The sequence below is a fragment of the Magnolia sinica genome, chromosome 4, assembly GCF_029962835.1.
Source record: "Magnolia sinica isolate HGM2019 chromosome 4, MsV1, whole genome shotgun sequence".
NCBI lineage: Eukaryota > Viridiplantae > Streptophyta > Magnoliopsida > Magnoliales > Magnoliaceae > Magnolia > Magnolia sinica.
This window is the reverse complement of record NC_080576.1, coordinates 19978558-20003026: the sequence shown is the minus strand read 5'-3', so window position 1 is coordinate 20003026 and position 24469 is coordinate 19978558. Positions and strand designations below refer to the sequence as shown.

Here is a 24469-nt window from a genome sequence, read left to right as displayed (position 1 = left end):
ACATCTTAGCCCTTCTAATTTAATGCATTCTTTTTGCAAAATTTTCATTCATGAATATGTAAATCTGTGTATTTAGGCATGTCCTGAAGTTTCACTAAAAAATTCCACCATTTTCTCCATGTTTCCCCCTTTTTCCCTGCATTTCCGGTTATTGGCGATATTATTGGCGATAACGATATTATATCTTTATCTCCGGCCAGCGAAACTTGTAGCGATACCGACAACTCGAACACTGGTGGTCCCCCCGTGCCGCACATTCCATAGTGAGGAAGAATTGGAGGAACTCATGGCGCTGCTAGGTCAATTCCATTTGTGTTACCCAGTAAGTGAGGAACATGATCAAATAACTTGGCGGAAGGACAAATCTGGTTGCTTTTCAGTCTGGTCTTCTATCGCGAGCTCCATAAGCAGGGAAGGGGGTTGGCAAGTTCAAGCAAATGCAACATATATGCTCCAACGGGTGCTCCCTTAAAGATCGTGGCCTTTGGCTTGCTAATTGGAAGGGAAAAGGGTCTTGACTCTAGATAATCTTAAAAAAATGCAGGACGGTTCTACCTAATGTTTGCTTGATGTGTATGGCAAGTGCAGAACCAGTAAATCATGTTTTCATCCAGTATCCATTTGCCCACTAGTTGTGGAATGGTTTTCTCATATATTTCGTCTCTTGGGCTCTCCTAAGTTCAGTAGGGAGCCTCTTTTGGCTTGGCAATAGTGTGGATTTTGGAAAGCAAATGAGGGCTATTTGGTGGCTTAGCTTGTTGGCAGTCTCATGGGTGATCTGGAAAGAAAGGAATGGGAGGTGCTTCCAAAATTCAAGCAATAATGTCGATTGGGTCTTAATGAGGGCGATGGTTTTTATTGTTGAATGGGCATCGTGTATTGAAGGGTTGAAAGATTGTATTTTTTATCCTTTTAGGTTGTATTTTGTGCCACCTTGGTGCTTCTCTTAATAAAAATACTGTTGCCTTTTGAAAAAAGGAATCAGTCCTAAATGTAGCTGGATTTACAGGACCTATACAATATTCATGATGTGATATGCCAATTCTCTTATATAATGAATCATGGAGAAACATGTAAAAAATTTCCTCAAGATATTCGATCTTAGGCATTTGGGATGGCAGAGACCATTGATTTTTTGAGAGCTTTCAAGGACCTCCATTTGCTCCTGAAATGGAGAGTTGCCTAATAAATGCGGAATATGTAAATATTACAAAAATTTCAATCGCTTGAGTATTTAAACCATGATTCCAAATAATTCGTAGGACAACCTTCCCCTAAAATATTAGGCAGGACAACCTTATTTCACGAATGTCTTTAAAATCAATCTTACAAACTGACAAGAGATTATAAAAGGATTATAACATTCATCACAAGAATGAAATAATAAATAACATCCAATTACCAAAAAGAATAAAGCATTCACCACATGATACAAAGAGTTATAGTGGTTCGGTGCTTAAAACAACCACACCTACTCCACTTCCAAAATTACTACCCTCGTAATTTTGGCTTTCATTATAATAAGGTTTTCACAGGTTCACCTTAACAAAGTGATATAGTCCCTTGTGATTTTCACGAGCTATCACAAATAGAAACCCCACTGAGATTTTCACAGGCTATCTCAGAAAAACCTCACTTAGATTTTCACAGGCTATCTCAGAAAAACCTCACTGAGATTTTCATAGGCTATCTCAGAAAACCGTAAAATGAAATACGATAAATGTACTTGTCTTCAAATGGAGATTCGAAGATGTGGCAAAAGTTTGTAGCAGAAGAACTTCTTTCTTGAACGTAGATGACGCAGTGTTCAATTAGACAGAAAATGTCTAGGGTTCTATTGATTTTATAAATGGAAAACCCAAATGCTACTTGATTAATTCTCTTAAATCTCAAAGAAGAGTATAAATTACTCTCTTAGAATAAGACTTAAACGGTCTTGAGAAAAAGGAAGTTGAATAAGCTATAAATTAAATTATAAATACCAACAGATAGCTTGCCGATGACTTGAGCTTCTCTCTCTATTGCAGAAGGATTATAGTAAATTTTCATTATTGTTTAGAACGAGAGAGCCTCAATTTATAGGCAAAGAGGTTGGAACTTCGGCTAGCCTAAGACTGGCCGGAGTCCGCCAGATTTGTTATAACGGCTCTCGCATTGCTTGGGATAAGATTTATCCAAAATTCGACTGGTCCGAGGTCAAATTCGGCTGGCCAAATTCCTGCAAATTTCAAAAGATTACATTGCTGGAATTTCACCCGAACTTTCTCGGGCTAGCCGAATTTCAAGCTTAGGCTAGTCGAATTTTCAACAGAATTTGTATTTTGCTCGGGCTTGAAGTTAGGCTGGCTGAGGAAGTTAGGTTGGCTGAATTCCAGGGTAAAAACACTTATTAGAACCCAAGTTAATGAATTTTTGGAAGATCCTAACCTAAGGTCTTTCTAGCGTTATACCACCTATGTTGTAGCAAATATATGAGATACCTTGTCTTGAACTTTGACTTGATCTTGTCTTGAATTCGGGCTTCAGTTTCTTGAGAAGATGTGACGATCTCGAGTTGATCATAAGCCGATCTTGAGCTGATCTTCAGGCATGTAGAGTAGTTGTGATTCTATACTTGTGATCTGACCTTAAAGTACTTTTGTCTTATGAAATTTGACAATCTATGTGTGCTTAACATAATACCACTTACAGCTCCCAAACTAATCTTGGGGAACACTTATGAATCATGATGTATAGTCGTTTCAAATATGGAGTATCCACTTGCCCACTTCTTGCTTCAGGCTATTCTCATATCAATGCATCAGTGCTGCCCTGCTGCAGTGGTATTCCTTCCAGGATAGGTTCCAACATTTCTGTTATGCTAGAAGCACTGTAGTTCTTATATAAGATCTCTTTAGACTAGGTCTCAGCTGGATCTATAGTTTCATATTATCTGTGCCCACTTCTTTGCTGTTTTAAGTGTGTTGCTGAATTAGCTGGCTGCTCTTTCCATTGTAGTTTTCTCTCATAACATCTTTCCAAAACAAAGAAGCGCATTGCTGAACTCTGTTTGTGAATTTAGTGTGATCATTGTGCTCAATCTTCATGTATTTTCCCCATGTCAAGTGATAAGTTTTTTTTTTTGGGTTCAGATTCCAGATCTATGTTCCTATATCTGCAGAGAATTTTCCAAATTTAATTTCTTGGTCTTCATACAGTCAGCAGTTACAAGCATCCCTAGTTATCAAATGCATTGAACCTGATGTTTGTTTTCTGTCATTAGATATATACCATCTGCAAAAGAGTGCCCTCTTCTGCTACGACTTTCTGATGGAGAGATTTCGGCAACCAATGGATTTGTATCTCCAGTGAGTAATTTTGTTGAAGATCTTTGCAACCTTTGACAATATAGTTCTTGTGAAATGGTCTTAAATTTTCATCATTTTGTAGATGTGGGGAGGTGTTATTGTTTGGAACCCGCCAAGATGCTCAAAGGAAGCTCATGGCATACGTCCTCCTAGGCATACATTGTCGCCTCAGGTATGAATTATTGACACCAATCTGTTGTATCACTTTCAGGCAAAATTTGCAATATCTCCATGCTGATAATTTTTGTGACATGTCCAAGTTCTGAAATGCTCTCTGTAGCTACATCTTCTTATTTCTGATAATATAACATAAATCTCCGGTGCAACAACTGCATGAAGTTACATCGACTTTAAGAGTGAAATTTGAACAAGTTCATATCATTTTGGAAGCCCAAAGCTTCTACATGGCTGGGAGATTGGGGATGGCTGGCCCATTCATAACTAATGAGATGATGAATATTCCAGAAATGGAGGTGAGGGATTTTTGTTTAAGATAATATAGAAAAAGCTTATGATAGTGTCAACTGGGCTTTCTCGTTTTGTTTCTTGCACCGTATAGGCTTTGCTTCGAGGTGGTTGCAGTGGATTAAAGCCTGTGTCATGTCTCCATGGTTTTCAGTCTTGATAAACAGCTCCCAAAATGGGTTTTCTTTAAGGCCGAAAGGGGGCTGAGACAGGGTGATCCTCTCCCTCCTCTCCTCTTCTCTGTGGTGGTGGAGGTGTTGTCAAGACTAATCCTCAAAGCTTCAGATTTTGCGCTGATTAATGGGATGCCAGTAGGCAGCCCTGGGGAAAGAGTGACTCATGTGCAGTTTGCAGATGACACTATGTTTTCCGGAGATGGCTCAATTTAGGAACTAGAAAATTTAGAGATCCTTATCTGCTTTGAAGTGGTGTTGGCCTCATGGTGAACATCTTGAAGAGAACAATTGCAGGTGTTAATTTAGAAGAAGAGAGAACATCTGAAATTGCTAATGATCTTGGTTGCAGGGTGGCAAATGGTAATTTAAATCATTTGGGTATTCTGATTGTTCTGAATAGAAGGAAAACTTGTCTTTGGAATAGGGCAATTGAGAGGTTTCAAACCAGGCTAGCCTCTTGCAAAATGATTCTGCTATCGATCGATGGCATGATCACCTTAATCAATGCAGTGTTGTCCAGCTTGCCTATTTATCCTAAGATGCCCGGTGAAGATTATTGCCAAGTAGGAAGCTATCCAGAGGAAGTTCATTCGGAACAGTTGATGTTAATCATTGACCACCTTGTCGTGTGGTTAAGTATGCAAGCCTATTCAAAGAGGGGAGCTGCGCATTAGACTCATTAGAATGTCTAATATTGCACTCCTATGCTTGTCTTATGAGAATCCTCGCTGCTTAGAAGGCCGTTATCTGCAAAATATAATCTGGATAGAAATGGTTGGGATATCGTAAAGTATAGGGAAGGCATCTTTCTGCATTTTTCTGTGGGAGATGGGTTCTCTATTAGCTTTTGGAATGATTTGTGGTGTGGGGCAGCACCGTCCAAGACAGGTTTGAGGATTTATTTGCATTAGCAGAGAACAGAGACGGCTTGGTCCATGATTGTTATCAAAAGGAGGGCCTTAATGTTTTGTGCATCCCAGGGTTTTGGAGGAATCTACAAGATGATGAGATATCTAAGATTGCAAGGCTTCTGAGTGTGTTTTATAAGTGTTATTTACCTTGGCATGGCTGTGACAGAAGGATTTGGGTGCTGGAATCTAATGGAGATTTCTCAGGTGGATCCTTGTTGAAGGAATTAATGGGAGGAACAGTGTTGCAATCTGTTCTGTTCTATGGGCTGTGGAGTACTCTGCCCAGTTTAAGGTAAATGTTTGGGTTGCCTGCTTGGGTAAGCTATTAGCAATTGGTAATCCCAAAAGGTGGAGTATGACCACTTGGCCATGGCGAATAGGTGCGTATTGTGCTGTATGAGGAGTCATTGGACCATCTCCTCCTGAGATGTCATTTTGCAGGTCATGTTTGAAGCTTGATTCTAAAAAAATTCTGTGTATCTTGGGTCACGCCAGGTTCTGTAGCAGGTCTTATTAGCAGCTGGTGGTTGAATGCATGGCGTGTGGCAGGCAGAATGCTTTGCAAGATGTCATGTGATGCAACTTCGTGGGTTATATGGCTCCAAAGAAACAGGTGTTCTCTGGAAAAAGGTCTTGAGCTACAGATTTAAGCAGCAAGATTTTCTGGTTGATCCAGCAGCAGGGCTAAAAAGAAATATAATCTTAAAGAAAGTTCCTTTGGTGCTCCTCTGTGCTTGGAACAAAGTTTTGCAGCGGAGTCTTTCAATTGAACTGCCCAAGATATAGTGGAAGCCACCGCATGATGGTTATGTTAAAGCAAATTTTGATGGCTGCTCATTTGGTAATCCTGGCTTAGCCGATATTGGGGCTGTTTGTTGGAACCATCTTGGGGATACTTTCTTTTAATTTTGTGGTCACGCTGGAATATTCGACTCTTAACTTTGCTGAGGTAGCTGCACTTCTGTAAGTGATCAAATTGTTGGTTGAGAAGAATATATTCCCAGCAATAGTGGAAGGGGATTCCAAAAATGCGTTAGCTTGGGTGTCTTCTGGAAAATGTCTGTGGAATCTCTCAGATGCTCTGCACTAAGTTGTGGACATGTGTGCAGGAAGGCCAATAACATTTGCTCATGTGGGAAGAGAACTGAATGAGGTAGCAGATACCCATGCTAATTCTGGGGCGTCAAGACAATGGTTGGTGATTGACGATCGGAATTGGGGTGTTCCTGTCAGAGAGTGAGGTTTAGAGTTGTGTGAAGTTGAGTCCCAGCATGTTGCATTAAGTTATAGCTGGCCTTGGTTGTGATTAGTGCCAGTGTTTTGTTGTACTTGTAATTTATCTATTAATAAAATCCAGTTTATCCTTCCAAAATGAAAAAAAGAAAAAAGAAAAAAGGAACCGAGATCATATGTGTTAGACGTAATAATGCATGCTGGCAATTACCTTTGTGGTTTTGTAAAAGGCTAGCCTTTTAGTATTCATCACTGAGAAGACTTTTCGTAAAATCACTCTTAAGCTTAAATCAGGCTGATTTCTCGTCTAGACTGTTCGTGTGCAGTTATCTGCAGCCAGATAAGATCAGAGACAGTTGCCACATTGTGTCATAATTAGTTTGTTTTCATCTCCATCCAATCGAGGTTTAAAAATCCTGAGCACAACTGGGACTTGAACCGGAAGTCGTAAACAACAAAAGTTAGCTGAATCAACTTGATTATTTTATCTTTTATTTTTAAGTTTTCGCTCAAATGCATTTTTTTCAATGCATAAAATCAGAATTTTTTTGAGAACTTAAAAAGCATAGGAATAGAAATAGAGAATCACAATTGTCTCAGATCAGCTCTCGTTGTGAATAAGTGAACGAAGACTTACACTGGGTGACACTGAAAATATCATTGCCTTTGCACAAGAAGACTGATGAGAATAGTAAAGAATGCACTCGCGTAAAGACAGAAAAAGGAAACCTTAACAGCACAAACAATAACAATTAACATGAGAGTTATCCCATGCACTTGGTGTGTGGAGCCGGGAAGTGCTTAAGCCGGGGAAAATACCAATAATTGTGGAATCCAAATAAATGATAAACAATATCTCACTTGCAAAGAAACCTCAGAATCTTCAATCCAAACGGTCGAGTATAGCCCAAGTGTCAAAAAAGGATGAAATTGTCCCTGATAAATTGGGATTGTGGAGCTTGAGTGTTCAAGGGAACATTTAAAGCTGAGCTTCTTCAGGATGGATAAGCATGATTGATGATTTCTGAAGGAGTGCCGAGGTCTGTGTTGGGGAATCTTAAGTACTACCTCAATGGATAATTTTATTTGCTCTCTCTGGGCCTTCTTATGAAATCTTTGTTTATCTATGCAGAAAAAGAAAGGAAAAGAAAAGAAAAAATTACCAAGTATTTCCAGTGCATCCATTTCTTCTCTCGTGCCTAACTTCGGTTCAAACATTTCCAGCATGATTTCCTATCAAGTCTTGGGACAGTGATTTCCATTAGTTTGGCATTGTGCTACTCTTTTGAAAACAAGAGAAATGTTTGGATCTAACTTTCTCCTGTCAATTTTCGCTTTTGCTATATATAGGAAATCGTTTACGTTCTTATTTGTGTTGACTCTCCCATATACAACTCTGATTCTTACCAATATACACACATGCATCTCATCTATAAATATACTAAATGAAAACCTGTTCTGACATGGGCCTGCTAAATGGCAGCCCTCTCCTTTCCCCCTTCTTTATTGCTCCATTTTTTTTGGGTTTTTTCTTCTCCCCCCCCCCCCCCCCCCCCGACGGTAACACTAAACAGCTGTGTTACTTTTCCATGCATACCATGATCACCTGATATCTGTGGGGGCGACTATGTTCTATCACATCCACTCCGTCCATTGGGTGAACCTCTCGTTGTTAGGCTATGGGGACAAAAATCTGATCATTTAAAAAAAGAAAAGAAAGAACTGATTATTCAACAACTTAGGCAGGCCACTGATGCAAGACAACTAACCACTTGCTCTAAAAGCTCGAACTGATAGAGCGTGGCGAATCAATCCTTGTCTCATAGCCTATGTTTAGGCCCTTGGCCGAACCCCCTTGTAGGCCCCACTTCACATGGGTCTCGCCTCACATAGGCTGCCCACCTTGAGTGTGCCCCTTGCTTCACACAGGCCACCCCACTCGAGCGTGATGCCTTTATCTTGTAGCCTAGGTCAGGCCCTCAGCCGAACCCCCCTTGTGGGCCCCGCTTCGCATGGGTCTCGCCTCACATGTGCCGCCCACCTCGAGTGTGCTCCTTACTTCACACATGCCACCCCACTTGAGCCCGGTGTGAAAATGCCCCTGCATTAATCACCCCCAGTGAGGAGTCTCAAACACGAGACGCTTTGATACCAATTTGATACGGGACAACTAACCACTTGCTCTAAAAGCTCGAACTAATAGAGCATGACGAATCAATCCCTTTATCTCATAACCTAGGTTAGGCCCTCGACCGAACCTCCCTCGAGGGTCCCACTTTACATGGGCCCACTTCACATGAGTCTTGCCTCACATGAGCCACTCACTTCCCATGGGCCGCCCACCCTGAGTGTGCCCCCACTTCACACAGGCCACCCAACTAGAGCCTGATGTGAAAATGCCCTCCATAGGGAACAATAGTAAAAAAGGAATATGACCATAGGTTTAAGTGTGGAGCCTACCAAAGTTTGAAATGGAGTTGATTTTTCTCTATCCGCTCGATATGATGCGTCTCATCTGATGGATGGAGTGGATTCCACAAAAAAACATCACGGTGGGGGTGGGCCCCACAAGGTTGTATACATTTCAAACAAACATCATGCAAGTGTTATATGTGCGGCATAAAAAGGGTGTTGTGGGCTGTTACGGACTTCTCTTGGTAGCTTAGGGGGTGTTTGGTGCATGGGATTAGATAGGTTTAGGTGGGATGGAATTAGCAGAATGTAATAATTACATGGTGCCAGGGATTGTCGTGTAATCCCATGGCTTGGAGGCTCATCCCACTTCATGTTTGGAAGAGAAGACATGAAAATGTAGATCCTGGTTTTACCAACAAAAGTGTTTGGGTTAAATTGCGGAAGCTATGGATCCGCTGTCTGTAGCGCGTTTGGAATGGAAACGGATTGGCTACTCACCTTGCCACTAGTGGTCGTTGCCCTGTGGGCCCCACCATGATGTATGTGTTTCATCCATGTTGTCCACCCAATCTTCAAGATCATTTTATGGTATGAGCCCAAAAATGAGTTTGATCCAAATCTCAAGTGGACCGCGCAGTGTTGATTGAACGCCCACCATTAAAAACTTCTTGGGGGCCACAAAAGTTTTGGATCAAGCTGATATATATTTTTCCCTTCATCCAAGTCTTTATGACCTAATCAACAAGTTAGATGTCAATTAACCATTACAGTTGGCCCTAGGAGGTTTTTAATGGTGGAATTCAATCACTACTGTTTTCCCATGGTATGTGGTCCGCTTGAGATTTATATCTACCTCATTTTTGGGTTCAAGCCCTAAAATTATATTTCAAAATGGATGGACGGCGAGGATAAAACACATACATCATGGCGGGTTCCACAGATCACCGACCACTAGCCACCTGACACTAGCCAAACCGTCTCCATTTGGAATTGCCACAAACCACCACCGCGCTGTAGTGTGTTGACGTCACCAAGTTATGCAGACCCCATTACGATGTATGTGTTATATGCACACCATCCATTAGTTTTGCGACATCATTTAATGGGACAAGCCCTAAAGATAGATCCATATTTTACATGGACCACACCACATAAATCACTAGGTATAGTGACGCCCACCGTTGAAACCTTCCTAGGGCCCACCCTGATGTCTATTTTCCATGAAACCTGTTCAAAAAGTCAGATAGACCTGGATGAAGGTAAAACACAAATATCAACTTGATTTGGAACTTCCCTGGCTTCCAGGAAGTTTTCAATCACGGGCATTCAATCCCACTTCTTTTCATGGTGTGGTGCATTTGAGATTTGGATCTACCTGATTTTCGTGCCAATGTCTTAAAATGATCTTGAAAAATGAATGGATGGTGTGGATATAGTCCACACATCATGGTGGGACCCATAAATCTTGCCAACATCAAACACCCACGTTCGCTGTATTTGCAAAAAACAGGACATGGATGAAGGCAGAATCCCAAACGGATTTGGAGGGTTTCTTCTTACCGCTTCTAGGTCGATGGTATTAGGGCTCATTTTCTAAAGCATGCCAAGCTTATAGCCAATGAAGGAAATAAACAGGACATGGGAGTAGTTCAGTGGTTATTTTAATTCAATTCCATGTATTACCACCGAATACACTGAACCAAACAGGCCCTTAGTCTCTCTCTCAAACCGGAATAATCTACATCCCCTCTCGTATGCGGCAGGTAAAAGACCCAAGCTCTGTGGGGCACACCATGTGGCAAATGTAAAACTCCAGTCTGTTTATTTGGTTCCCTCAATTTTACGCCATTGGGCAAAAAATAATCCAGATCCACAATTCGTATGAGCCACACAACAACGAACAATTGGGATGGGATGCCAACCATATATTTGCGTGTGGGGTCATCATGATTTGTATCTTTCATCAAACCAATTAATCAGGTGTGACTTACCAAGATGAAGAGAGTATACAGAAATCAGTGTGATAAAAAAAAGAGGGGGGGGATAGCCACACCATGTGAACTCAGAGGTTGTAGGAGCAATTTTACATTGTTCCAATTCGTGTGGCCCATTCAAGTCTTCTACAAGGCTGATGATTTTTATGTATGGTGGAAACAGTGACTCTCGCCTGATGTACAGAGTGGATTTTACATATACAACATGGTGGACCCCTCATTCTATCAGAACCCCACATGAACCTATAATATATATATAGATATATTAAATCGCACTGACCATTCCCCACTTGAATGGGGAATGATCACATACGTTGTCACACATGTGAGTTACAACACATTCGAGTTGTGTAGGGCCCATTATGATGTTTCTATGTTATTCAACCCATCCATCCGATTTGCCCTCAATGTTAGGCTAAGATCCCAAAAATATCGTAAGGGCCTGTTTGGGAGTGTGGATTCGGAACCCCCTGGATTTGAAATCCTCCTGTTGTGTTTGGCACCCTGGATTCAAAATCCCTTGTAATCCAAAGGTAGCTATGCATAGTATATTTACAGGGTTAAAAATTTAATTACTAAATCAACTTTAATTTCTCTAATTAGCGTACGTATGTAACACAATGGTTGTAATAAGCCCGTTGAAATATGTTCTTTGCCCGAAAATGATGAAATTCCAAGTCTCGGATGGGCCACAAGGACAAGATCACATCTTGAGTGACTAACCAATGATTTTTAACCGTTGATTTACATGGACAATGTTTGGATGGTGCAAATCATCGTATTAAAGTAATTATAGTGACGCAATTGATAATCTAATTGTTTTGGGATATCATCAGTGGGCCATGTGCCCAATAGATTAATAGTCTAGTGACACAAATGTTACACATGCAACTCTTGGAAGGATTTTAGATGTAATCCAAGCTTTCACCTTGAATTTCAAATCCCCTCTTTGAGCGCCCCCCCCAAACAAAAAAATAAAAAATAAAAAATCTATGGTGCCAAACAACCCCTAATAAAAAGAAAATCATGTAGGCCAAGCCAGTTTAAATGTTCTAGGGGTGGTTTTGCATTGTCCCCTATGGCATGGCCTACCAAAGATTTGGATCAGCCCTGTTTTTGGATTCAAGGTGAAAATGAGGTGGCTCACTTGATGAATGGTTTGGGTTCCACTAAAAATTCATGGTGGTCCCACATAAGGTCAAAGGCATGGAAACTTACATACGTCCAAATGTATGTGATCACTCCCTTCATCTCCCACTATCTACTGTTACTGAACTGATTGTTACCTCCCCTCTTTCAACCTCTTCAAATACAACCCTCTCTTTCCATCTCATTCTTCTCATCTCAAGCTCTTAAAACTCCGCTTATCTTTGCATCTCTACCTACCCCTTCTCTAATTTGCGGCCATCAAATTCAAGAATAGGTTGGTCAAGGCTGAATGATGCAATTTTAAGCTAGGGTCCATACACAATAAGAGTTGCTGTTTGGAATGTAGGGATTGTTCTTCATGTATGTCATAAATTTGGTATGTATAATGTGTCTATTGACTCCTTCCATTAGTTCTCTGTCCGCATGGTGGGGCCCCACCCATGTGTCATGTATGTACGATATCCTATAAGTGCAAAAGGTGAGCCCCACAATGATGCTCATTTGGCATTGCAATAAGGCCAGTCCACTCACTCAGTAGGGACAATTGGACACTGACTTGATACCAATGCCTCTTCCTCTCATGGGCATAAGGCCATGGATCCCACTAGTTACTAATTAAGTTACAAATATTGGTTCTACAAACATTGATTTTAGCTGTCTTCGCGAGTTAGATGATGTTGCAGATGATTTGGCCAAAATGGGTTAATCACCCTTCTTTTCTATATTAAGCATTCTCTTGCTTTTGATCTTAGTGGTCGTCTGGCTGAAATCCAAGATTTTCAATCCAAATCATATTTGGCACCCCTTGTAATCCCAGGTTTGAAATCTAACCTGGATTGAAAGGCCTCAAAAGCTACTCTTTTAAAATATGATTTAAAGAGAAATCAGGGATTTTCAATCCTCTCCAATTGTTGTAACTTGTAACTGCCCTCTCCTTCTCATTCCAAGGCACTCACGCCATTGGGTAATTTTCATTTTCATTTATTTGGAAAAAGTTGTTCACTTGTTATTCACCTTGCCTAATCACTCATTCACCGTTTATACCCGTGTTGGGCCCACGATGTTGTGTGTATTCTATCCAACCTTTGCATTGAGTGAGTCCCATCGTAATGATGGAATGCTCTAAAAATCAGGCCTATGCAATTATTATGTGGGCCACATTATAGAAAATAATTGACAACCATTTAAAAAGAAATTTAGAATTTTGTTTTAATTATAAAATTAGTGAGCTCACTTTTGTGGGCCACTTGATACTTGAAATTGCCTTATTTTTCACTCAAGGCCATCTTCTTCTTCTTCTTCTACTTTTTTTTTTTTGGAGAAGTCGCTTGATTTTTTTGAGGAAGAGGCCTCATCACAAAGAATTACTAACAGAGCCAAAAGGAATAAAAAAGGGAATCAGGAACAAACGCAAAGGATTTAAGTGACAAAGGCTAAGAAATAACAACCAATTTATCTTTCCTGAAGATCTCATGAGATCTTCGGATATTTTGAAAGCATCTCTTGTTGCTCTCATTCCATATCGACCCTAGTGTGGCCAGGAACAATAATCTCCATAGGATTCTCCCTTTGAGGCTGGTCCCACCCTCATGACGCGATGTGAATAAAGCTTTTTATGGATCGGTGCATCACCCGGCAACACTGAAACAATCCAAGGAAAAAGACCCAAATTGCTCTAGAGAAGGTGCGGTACTATCCTGCAAGGGGCTCAATATAATGATTGTCTTACACGTTGCACACACATGTTATGTTATAATAGTTGAGACTATTGCCTCATCACACTCATTATCCTGCAAATGTACATGAAATTATTCCAAGAATCTCCTAAGTCAAAGTCCAGGCTGCCAACCACAATTTTCAAATTCCACAGGATTGAAAATCTAGGTGTTACCAAACATGGCTGAAAGAATGTGATATCCAGGATTTGAATTCTTAGGTCGGAATCCAAATCCATGTTGCCAAAGGACCCCTTATTTGTTGTGAACTTGCGATGCTTAAATGTTCTGCATCTTGTCATTGTCCTTCTTGTGATATTTCTGGAGATGCCTACTGATTTTTGAGTATGCATGGTAATATGGAACAGGAGCTTCAGAAGGTCTTCCAGGTTTTCGTAGGGCAACTTCGGCTACTTTTAGGCCTTAGGTCTGATAAGTTTTATGCTGCTGAGTCTGGCATCTATCGCTTCTTGGCTAGTGAAAGAGGCTTTGCAGAATGGTAAGAGGAAATTTGCTTTCATGTAGTGTTAGCTAAGAACTTAACTGCACGCACACACATTGATAATTGCAAGTATTTAGATTGAAAGAGTACAAAATGTGCAAGAGAACTATACAAGAAGACCAAAGCAGTGGAAGAAAAAAAAAAACCTGAAAAATGAGATCAGCTCCCCAATGAATGGGCGGGCGAGGTGAAGCTACTCCTCGTCCGAAATCTAGGTGTCCTGGGACACACCCTCCTTAGCAAGTGCTGCAGAGTGCCTGACATGAATTGCTCTTCCATTCAGGGAGGCACAAATGTCCTTTTCTTCCTCAAGATGGTCGACCAACCTCCTGGGGATATGGTCCAACTGAATCTAATTAATAACATTCGTCAAATCCCCTCAACTATGATCTGTCCAATGTAGTGTCTAGCCGCTATCCTCAGCCCAATGAACACCACTGTAGCTTCAACGTGAGAGTAGTCACTGAACCTTGTGGCTCTGGAAAACTTGATGATAGCGGCTCCTCCACTATCCCTGATATAGCCCTTGACTCGCATTGGCCCCGGGCTCCCAAGGGAGCATCCATTTAAATTCAGCTTGAACCTTCCAATGGGTGGGGCTTTACAAGTCAGGCCATCTTATCATGACTGTTGCCTCTGCTAGTATATTCTCCCACATTGACTATAATGATACTCCTATTTACTGATTTGTTGGTTTTCCTTCTACTTTTTCCTTTTCAGAATAATTGATTTTTAGGGGTTATATTGTTCATTGTACCATGTATTTATCCTATGTTTTTGAAGGACCATAGAAGTTTAACAATTGCATGACCTTTCAAATGGTATTCAGTCATGCACTGAGCAAGTTAACTAAAATATTTCACTTTCTTAAAAAAAGTTCACTAAAATAGCGCTCATTTCATTTTCTGTAGGGAATTGGATGCATTATTTCGGCACCATACGTGTTTTAATCTTCTTTCATGTGCAACAACCCTTGGATCTCTTTCCAGATTGGTACGTTTCAAGCCTATTCTTTGAATTATGCTGAAGCAGCTGAACTACCAGATAAAAAAAGCTTTCCACTTTCAGCCAGTTCTTTCTTGTGACAGTACTGATGGTGCAGGTTCAATCACTTCCAAGGATGATTGTCATGGATGAAATAGGAAAACAGGTCAGTTGTTTGGATCACATGTTCCTTTAATTGAGCATCTCAATCTGTCAGTTTTAAAACTAATCTAGCAGCATTGGTGGATACTTTATTGCAAAAATGTGTTGAAATGTCATTGTTGGATCTATTAGGCGAAACAAGCTGGTGAAAGTGTATGGTTTAGGAAAAAATTGCATAACCGACCACTTACCTTTGTGCAGTACTGTATAATATGGCACTTTTGAACCATGTATAATGAAAACAGCAAAGTTGTTATTACTATTATTATTATTCGAAGGATCACTCATTTTATTAAGCCGAAAAGGATGACAATTGACAAGGCATCATCCACATACAAACAAACCCAAACCCCTTAAAAGAAACCCAAACTTAAGTCCCAAAACCCCGTCTCTAGATACATTAGCTGCCCTGGACCATTGAAGGACTTAACTCTTAACTTTTAATAAGGCTATCTAAAAATTACAACTTCTGCTCTTGCATTCACGCCACACCACCTACAGAATTGACAAGGGCTCGAATATCAAATGGCATAACCTAATTCCCTCCAAAGGTGGTGAAGACTTTCCTCCAAACTGAGTGCATGAAGTCACAGTACAAGAATAAGTGATTTACCAATTCTGCTTCCTTAAGACACAAAATGCATCCATTTGTGATAATAGGCCTTTCAGCACTCTCTCTTTTCTCACTAACCAAGTAAATGCAAGGAATGGTCAGCCATAACTGCATAGAAGGATTTCACCAAGAAATGACCTGACCTATCCACTTCCCATTTCCACTTGTCTCCTTTAACAGACGACAAGCTAAACTGATGAAGCTGGCCATAAGGGTGCTGAATTCTTCCATCTCCTCTTTGGTGAGATTTCTTCAGAATCTTGGGTTCCAAACGATACAACCCCCTATCTCTGATCTGAAAGAAGAGATGCGGCCATCAGTGTTCATCTCAATCCCAAATGGCTAGGGAATTGAAGCTGAAGCGTGAATCGCCGCACTAGCTGAAGCATGAATCGCCACACTATCTATCCAACCAGAATCTCACTATGACACCCTCTCCTGGATTGAATGAGATTTCATTCCTGAAGGAGTCTACCATTTTAATCACTGCCCTCCACACACAAGGAGCCCTAAAAAGAATCAACTGCTGGGGAGAACCACCCCCAACATCCTCCGCTTTGTACTTGCTAAGAATAACGTTCTGCCACATACCTCCCTCTTTCCAAACCTCCACAGCCATTTACCCAGCAAGCTGCATAATTGTGCTTTAGGTTCTTGATACCTAACCCTCTTCCTTGGGTTGGAAAATGGCAAAGATATTACTCGTCAGAGGACCATGTCCCATGAACCATCGGCCATGAAATAATTGATTGGTGTATATATGATGAGGCAATTGATGATTACCTCTGTATTTATTTTTTCTTCTCAATGAAGCGATTTTACACATAGATTTGCAATCCATACACGTATAATCTTCATTCACACCTTTGGCACAGCACATGTGCCAATGTAGCAATTACGTGAGACATTGACCAGTGCATAAGTTGGTCATGAAGATGGCCATACAAAGATTAAGCTTGGTTGGTCATTATATGGCCCACCCTATATGAAGATTGTGGATGTTTAGCACCGCCGCCGACAGTCCCCATTCAACATAAACATGTGGACTACCCAATGAGTAGAATAACCTGATAATTGCATATGGTCATCTTCACAGTGCGGCCAATTTATTCATGACTCAGATGCCCTGCACACTTGCCATGTGAGCACGTGTGCTGTATAAGGATGCTGGTGGAGAGGGGTGTGAGGAGCTCCTCCACCCTCTGCCATTTTGCATTTGTGAGGATTTTTAAGGGCTTGTCTTAGAATTCTAGATTTTGAATGTGCATTATTTATGTGACCTATCATGACATGTTTAGGCCCGTTGTTTATGTTGTTTGTGGAGTTCAAGATGAACTTCCATATTTGTGGTTAGTCTTTTCAAGTTTCTCAGCTAAAGATAGGAAAACATTGACACTCCAATCCTGAACTTTTTTATGGAACATACTGCAGTTTGTTTCTGCTACTTATGTTTCAAGTGTCTTTTCTTGAGCTTCGTCTCTTGAGCATCTGCTTCTGTGCATTTTCCTTGTTATCAATCATACTTTGTATAATGAGATAAATTTGAGTTGTGGAAAGTGTCAGTTGGGGATGTTTTTGGGTAGGGCATGGTTTTTTGAATGCCAAATATAAGTGGCCTTTAAGGTGTGCTCCTGAACCAAGATGGATTATGTTTTCTCAGAAGAATCTCTGCTGGCATTTGGCGAAACTGCTTCAGACAGACTCTCTTTTCTCACCTTTTCCACTTGTTTGGATGTACACAACAAACTGAGGTCGATTATCTTTCTCAGGCAGAACCATTCTGCTGGTGTTTGAAGCGGCTTGGAAAATGGAAACTGCACTGAGTAGGATTCCATTTTCCTTCTTGTTCCTCCCTAAATATCTTGTTGGTTGTTATTATCTCACTTTTGATTTGGGCAGAGGGTGTACCGTTCACCTCGAAAAGTGGGACACCCAATTGTAACCTGTTAGACGTTGAAGTAGGTGAATGCTCAAATGCACTTTCAAAGAGTTTTGTTTTCTACTACCTGCCCATCAGCATCGTTGTTTGTCAATTTTGCCTTGGTAGCATGTAGTTTGTTTGCCGATTGATTGTCTTGAGTCTCTTGATATCCCCTTGTTTAGGTGAAGTTTTCACTTGAGGCTGCAACTTTATCTCAAAGTAATGCTTCCAGTGGAATGTATGATGCTTCAGCTGGTATGTCTCTCTCTCTCTCTCTCTCTCTCTCTCTCTCTCTCTCTCACTCAGTGATTTGGATTATACTCCTTTTCTTTTAGCTCCTTTCAGCTGTGCTGCATAGTAAGATGATGAAATAGCTCTAATGCTCTTTTTTTTTTTTCCTTTTCTTCCCAGTGTCCTCTCGGCGAGCAAGGGCTTTAGCAGAGGATGCATTTTTTCATCCATCCATCATGTCACTCAGCTACTCCTCAATTGAGCACTACTTTGCCATATACATGGTACGTACCATTGTGTGCATGTTCATCAGAACATGTGTTCAGGTCAACATGAAAGATCCTTAGCTATTCATTTTATGTCCTAATTACATAGAAAAGCTCCATTTCTCTCTAATTTCTGACATGTTCTGTGCAATCGTCTTACCTATGTATGTACCCGCTGCTGTTTCAAAATGACCACAATGCCACTGCTATTTCACAATGACCAGAATGCTTTGACGCTTTGATTGTGGACTAGAGAAACATCTTATCAATCCAGTTGTATTCTTTTTTTTCTGAGCATAAATTAAGGTTGATATATGAATAGAGTTGTGTTGAGGCTACATTCAGGAGTATGGTTGTAGCTTTACTTGCATCAAGGCCATCCATGGGCTTTCCATGCATGAACCCTGGTCAATAAATCAGGCCGTTCTGCTCATCAGTTGGGCCATGGCTGTACAAAAGAAAAAGAATGGCTAAAAGAATTGATTAGCAGTCCATATTCACATGCAATTTTTTTCTTCTTCTTCGAGAAGAATATTCACATACAAATGTTGTCCTCTTGATGAGGGCAATGAACTGGTTTTTAGGTTGGGGTAAAAGGTGGGGATGGCTGGTCAAAAATCCCAGAAATCTGCCATACTGGCATGTACTCCTGCAAGTAAGTTTCTAATTTTACTGACCAAGGTAGCCTTTGCGTCTCATATTAACATTTTGGTCCAATGTAGCAGCTTTTAGATATGCAATTCACCAACATTCACCGACACTGCCCATCAGTTCGAGCTTTTAGAGCAAGTGGTTAATTGTCCTACATCACATTTAGGTGCCTTTATGGAGATTATTAGCTTGAAAAGTGGGCAAAAAATACCAAGAATAGACATTTCAGTGCCATTACTGTAAGTTTTAGCTTGAAAAGTGGCAAAATGCATCGAGGATAGGAATTTTGGTGCCCTTAATGGGAATTTTAGCTCGAAAGTGGGCAAATTGCCTCAAGGATAGGCATTCAGGTCCCTTAGCACATATTTTTAACTTTTAGCTTGAAATGTGAACATATTGCTTCAAGGATAGGCATTTAGGTCCCCTAGCGCATTTGTTCTTAAAAAAGAATAGGAAAAAGGGACAGGCATTTAGGTCCCCTAGCGCATCGTTTTAGCTCAAAATTTGGGCAAACTGCCTCAAGGATTTGCATTTAGGTGCTCGTTCCTCAAATTTTAGCTTGATTAGTGGGCAAAATAACTATAATATAACCATTTAGGTGCTCTTATTGAGGTTTCTAGTTTGAGAAGTGGGCAAAATGCCCAACGGTAGGTATTTAGGTACCTTTATAGAGATTTTTAGTGGGAAAATGCCTCAAGGATTGGTATTTTGGTGCCCTTCTCGTGATTTTTAGCTTGAAAAGTGGTCATAATACCTTTAGGATAGGAGTCAAATAACTAACTGATAGGAGAGAGCATGGTACGAACCCATGGAGGGGATGACATATGAGTAGAAATCCTGCAACAACAAGAACTAGGGCGTCAAGAGAGCACAATAGTGGTTCTTAGGGTGGACGATCTAACAGAAGAGGGATTTGTGCTGAAGCGGGGGGGGGGAGTGGTTGGTTCTTCTCTTTCCCGTGGATCTGATAAAGGAAAAGGGGTTGAAGATGATGGTGGAAATCCCGACGAATGGATTGACGTTCGAGGAAGGAGATGCCTTAGGTATCGGGGAGGGCCTCGCAGCTCCAATGCCTCTCAACAAGTTCTCGATCCTCTTTGTGAAAGGATATCCGACAGGCTGGCTACCAATAAACTTTTCTAAGGTTTTCACTTGTGCATGCAGGGGAGGTTGAGAATGTCATCATTCCTATGGTTCGTGGCTCCGAAATCCCTCAGGGTTTCACCTTTATTCAGATGAGAACAAATGGAGAGCCGGCGCGAGTAATTGAACTGCTCAATGGTGAAAGCTTCGGAGGGAAGCAACTTTTAGTCCAAAAAGCTAGGTTCAGCCCATACATTGTCAACATGGAAGAAGCTCGAAAGAGTAAGGAAAATAAGTTGGCAACAAGAGAGATGTCCGATCGGGCTCAGAGGCAACAAGTGCAACTGCAACAAATCTCAACACGCAAGGAATCTTCCCCCCCCCCCCCCCCCCCACTTATCCTTCCAATGGAAAAGACTATCCTAGGCCCATGCCTTGCTCGTTTAAGGAGGTTGTATCCAGGGATAGCAATCCCCACCCTCAGCATAGGGGAGAAGATGGGAATCCGAAGACATTGATCGATGGCTCAAATGTGGCAAGATGCTGGAGACTAGTGACTGATATCGACCCAGCTATCCATGTGCATCCCTTCGTCGTTCAGGATGTCTGGTCGGTCTTGTGTAACTCGGTGGTCGCGCTTACGAAGGAAGCTGCTTTGCTCTCTCATATCCATCTATGGTTAAAGGCTTGCTGTAAGTTGGAAGAGTGGGCATACAAGATTGGGGCTCTCAATGCACACGAGCTATGGATCTCCCCAAAGGTGGAGTCAAAGGTGGAAGAGATTCTCATGGAGCTTTAAGGACGGACCCATCTGTTAAGCGAGAAGATGAGAAAACTACTCTATTTTTGGGACACAAGATGGATGGTTCCTCTTTGGGGGAATTCCTTTGGAAGTGTGGAATAAGGAGGTTCTTCTCGTGATTGGCAGTTGTGTAGGCTCTGTCCTCGCCATCTATAAAAGGTCAGAGATAGGGGAGGACATCAGAGCTACGAGTATTTGCATAAGAACAAGGAACACTATTCCGGTGCCGGAGCAGATTAGGATCTAGGTAGGAGAGGTGAACATTCTAATCAAAGTAATGAAGGAAGAAGCATGGGGTATTCTGTGCTGATGGGGTGAGGAATGGAAGCTCTGAGAACAGAAGATTCCAAAAGGCTCAATAGGAGATGGCTCCCAGGAAGGAGTTCGTTTTGTAAACTCCAAAGGAGCACCGATTCATGCTCAGAAGAGGTTTGCAAACGACATTCTCTCGCATCCCATTGACGGACAAGTGCCAAGAGATGCGGAAGGCTGTGGTTCTCCATATGTCATTTCCTACGTACTCTCACCCTTTCCAGCACGTGGCAATAGGAGCGACTTCGCACGTGGAGCTCCCAGTCTCTTGTGCCGACGAACCACCCTCTCTAAAGTCGAATGAAGAGGCTTGGGAGGAGCCTCGAACAGAACCGGAGGCTCGGAGCCATCTGTCGCATATGTTGGAAGACTCAGAAGACCCGGAATATGTGACACTCTATCTTGCCAAAACGATGCGGCCCAAATCGAGGCTCGGGAACAAACAAAGCCCCACACCACTATCATATAGATAGAGGCCCCATCCGAATCTCGACAGACAGCTGGATGCAATCCAAGGCTAATATGCGGTCATTCCAAGCACCACATTTCAGATGAAGCTCTCCCCTCAACTGAGATTTCGGGTGTGTGCGAAGCTCTTCTGTATGACACGTGCCAAAATCCCATCTTCCCTCTGAAAGGACATGATGATTCACACAAGAGAATTGAGTCTCGTGCAATCGACATAAACCAATATCAAGTCACGTGTGAGCCTAATCCCTCAAAAGCAATCGTTCCTTATACTATAGGAGGTTCGAGGGCAATCCTTCTGAGGAATATCTCCGGCGCCCCCATTGCAATGCCTCTTTCTCCCAAACAAGGTAAGGAAGATCCTTTTGAGTATCAAATCTCAGCCTGAGCTTGTTTCTTCAGTTCGATTAAAAGCTTAGGATGTCCTCATGGAGATGACGGATGCGAACAATCTTCGATCCCAAGCTGCAGGTTAGTTGGTGTAGAGGATTCAACTTTGATAGATATCAGCATCCAAGCCGAAGACTTTCTTGATGTGGAGGGGGAGGTTTTCTTGGAAACCCTAGACGTCACTCTTCAAATGATGGCAAACAGCCCAGGCAAGTATAAGGAGGGCAAGGTTCAAATGCTATTAACCCAAGGAGGCGAGGATCAGAACCCCACCTGCGATAGAAACGAAGTCACTATGCCTTTGTTTGTGGCATTGTCGGAGGATGAGATAAGACTAGGCTAAAGACATTATCGATATGGTGGGCCAAGCTTGGCATGTCTTTTTAGGCTCAAGACGAGGACACAGTTGCTCTTGCTCAGTTCATGGAGCAGCAAGGTAGGGAGGTCGTGAGAAGTTCTACTCGTCGATTTCTCAAGGCCTAGAGGGAACTTCTACGGGTGGAGACTTCAGCAAATTTCGTGACAAGTATCAAACAGGGAGGCAGGGCTAGAAGGGCATAATCGGTTTCGTGATGAATATCCAATGCTGGAATGTCAGGGGATTGGGAAGTAGGGAGCAGAGGATCCAACTTAAAAAGGTTTGCACGAGTTCGAAAGCTCAAATCGTCACCAATCAGGAAACAAAGTTGTCAACGTTTAGTAACACCATCTCGGATGAGGTATGTGGATTCTCTCCTAAGGAATGTGTAGTTCTGGACGTAGAGGGAACAACTGGGGGTATTTTGGTCGCTTGGAACTCGACTATATGGAAAAAGGAAGATGGTGTGGCGAATTCTCTGTTTTAGTGGTGCTTTATGAAATCTCATCTGGATTCAAGTGGCTCTTGTTTGCTATCTACGAGCCATGCAAGTCTGCTATTAGATCCAGATTCTGGGACGAGCTTCAGACGATCTCCTCAATGTGGTCTTTGCCTTGGTGCGTTGGTGGAGACTTCAACGTGATGCATTTCATTCACGAGAAATCATCTGGGTCTTGTATCACTGCCAGTATGAGGACATTTGCTGAATGGTCCCAAAGATGTGAGATGGTTGACATTCCCATGCAAGGTGCCAAGTTCACCTAGTCCAATGGTCAGAAGCAACCAACCATGTCCTAGATTGATAGGTTTATGGCATCTCTTGAGTGGCTAAATAGATTTCCTTTGATCTAGTTGAAAGGCTTGCCCAGAACAATCTCGGATCACAGATCGATTCTCCTATATTCCTCGCTCGATAGCTGGGGACCTAAACCCTTTAGGTTCGAACTATCTTGGCTTGAGGTTAAGGGTTTCCATGACCTTGTGGAGGAATGGTGGAATTCTTTCCAAGGCCATGGGGAAGTTGGAGTGCTGCTGCATTTGAAGTTGAAATATCTTAAAGAGAAGCTTAAGGTCTGGCGTAAGGAGGTGTATGGGGAAAGGGAAGCTGAGACTTCAAGCATTGCCGAGGAGATTCAAGCTTTTGATATCAAGGAAGAATGCAATATTATGTCTAAAGAAGATAGAAATAGGCATAGCTCACTTTAGCAAGAATATTCTAAGCGCTTAAAAGAAGGTGAAATTAAATGGCGCCAACGTTTCTGGGCCTTGTGGCTAAAAGAAGGAGATAGTAACACAAGTTTTTTCCACAATATAGTTTTAGCTAGGCCCGAAACAATAGAATTTCAGTTATTATGGTTGACAATAAAAGAATAGAAGAAAAGTCTCAAGTTTGTAACGCCATCGTCTCTTTTTTGTGAAAAGCTCCTATCCAAGGACTCTTGGGCCAGACCTCAGTTGGACTTCTTGCCTTTTGCTACCTTTTTGGAGGAATCAACTAATTAGTTAAGAGTGTCAGATTTCAGAAGAAGAGGTTAAAGAGGCCGTGAATAATTTAGGTCGAGATAAGGCTCTGGGGCCAGATGGTTTCCCTTTGACTTTTTTTTCAAGTGTTTTGGAATGTTGTAAGAAGTGATGTTAGGAGTTCTGTCAAGGACTTCTTCCTCTATGGCCACCTCCATTCGGCGTATGGCGCAACGTTTATAGCACTCATTCCAAAAAAAAGAGGAGCTGAAAATATCAAAGATTTTTGCCCCATAAGCCTCATTGGAAGTCCATGCAAGATCATTGCTAAAATCCTTGCTTCACGATTCCGTGGTGTTATTGATAACATCGTTTCAGAATGTCAAGGAGCTTTTGTGGGAGGCCATAAAATATTGGATAGTGCCCTTCTAGCCCATGAATGCCTTCACTCCATAATCAAGGAAAAAAAGTCGGGTATCATTTGTAAGCTTGACATTAATGTGGAATGGGATTTCATTGATTACTTGTTAAAAATGTTGGGTTGTGGTGCTAAATGGAGAGGTAGGATTTCGTTGTGCGTTCGATTGGTGGCGTGCTCCGTGCTTGTTAATGGCTCTCCCAAGGGTTCTTCAAACCTTCTAGGGGTCTTCGCCAGGGTGATCCTCTATCTCCTTTCCTATTTCTGATAGTGGCGGAAGCTTTCAATCGAATGTTATCTAGAGGTAAACAATTTGATCTTATTCGCGGGTTTAAGAGTCTCCAACTTGGTAGAACCTATCTCCCATCTTCAATTCGCAGACGATACTATCTTCTTTTGCGATGTTGATCCAATTATGGTGGACAATCTTCATAAGATCATT

The 24469-nt window shown here is 41.7% G+C and overlaps 1 protein-coding gene across 3 annotated transcripts in view; it reads left to right on the top strand.

Annotated features, from left to right (window-relative positions):
- Positions 1–24469, top strand: part of LOC131242696 (uncharacterized) — a 42353-nt gene that overhangs the window by 9864 nt on the left and 8020 nt on the right. For 2 of the 3 annotated variants that reach the window (XM_058241511.1, XM_058241510.1), the window contains exons 6-12: positions 3263–3347; positions 3430–3519; positions 13774–13904; positions 14819–14900; positions 15010–15057; positions 17770–17842; positions 17999–18102. In XM_058241511.1, the coding sequence (XP_058097494.1) occupies positions 3263–3347; positions 3430–3519; positions 13774–13904; positions 14819–14900; positions 15010–15057; positions 17770–17842; positions 17999–18102 (613 nt within the window). Of the gene's footprint in view, positions 1–3262; positions 3348–3429; positions 3520–13773; positions 13905–14818; positions 14901–15009; positions 15058–17769; positions 17843–17998; positions 18103–18648; positions 18694–24469 lie in introns of those variants that run through there. The other variant, XM_058241512.1, reaches the window with a different exon arrangement.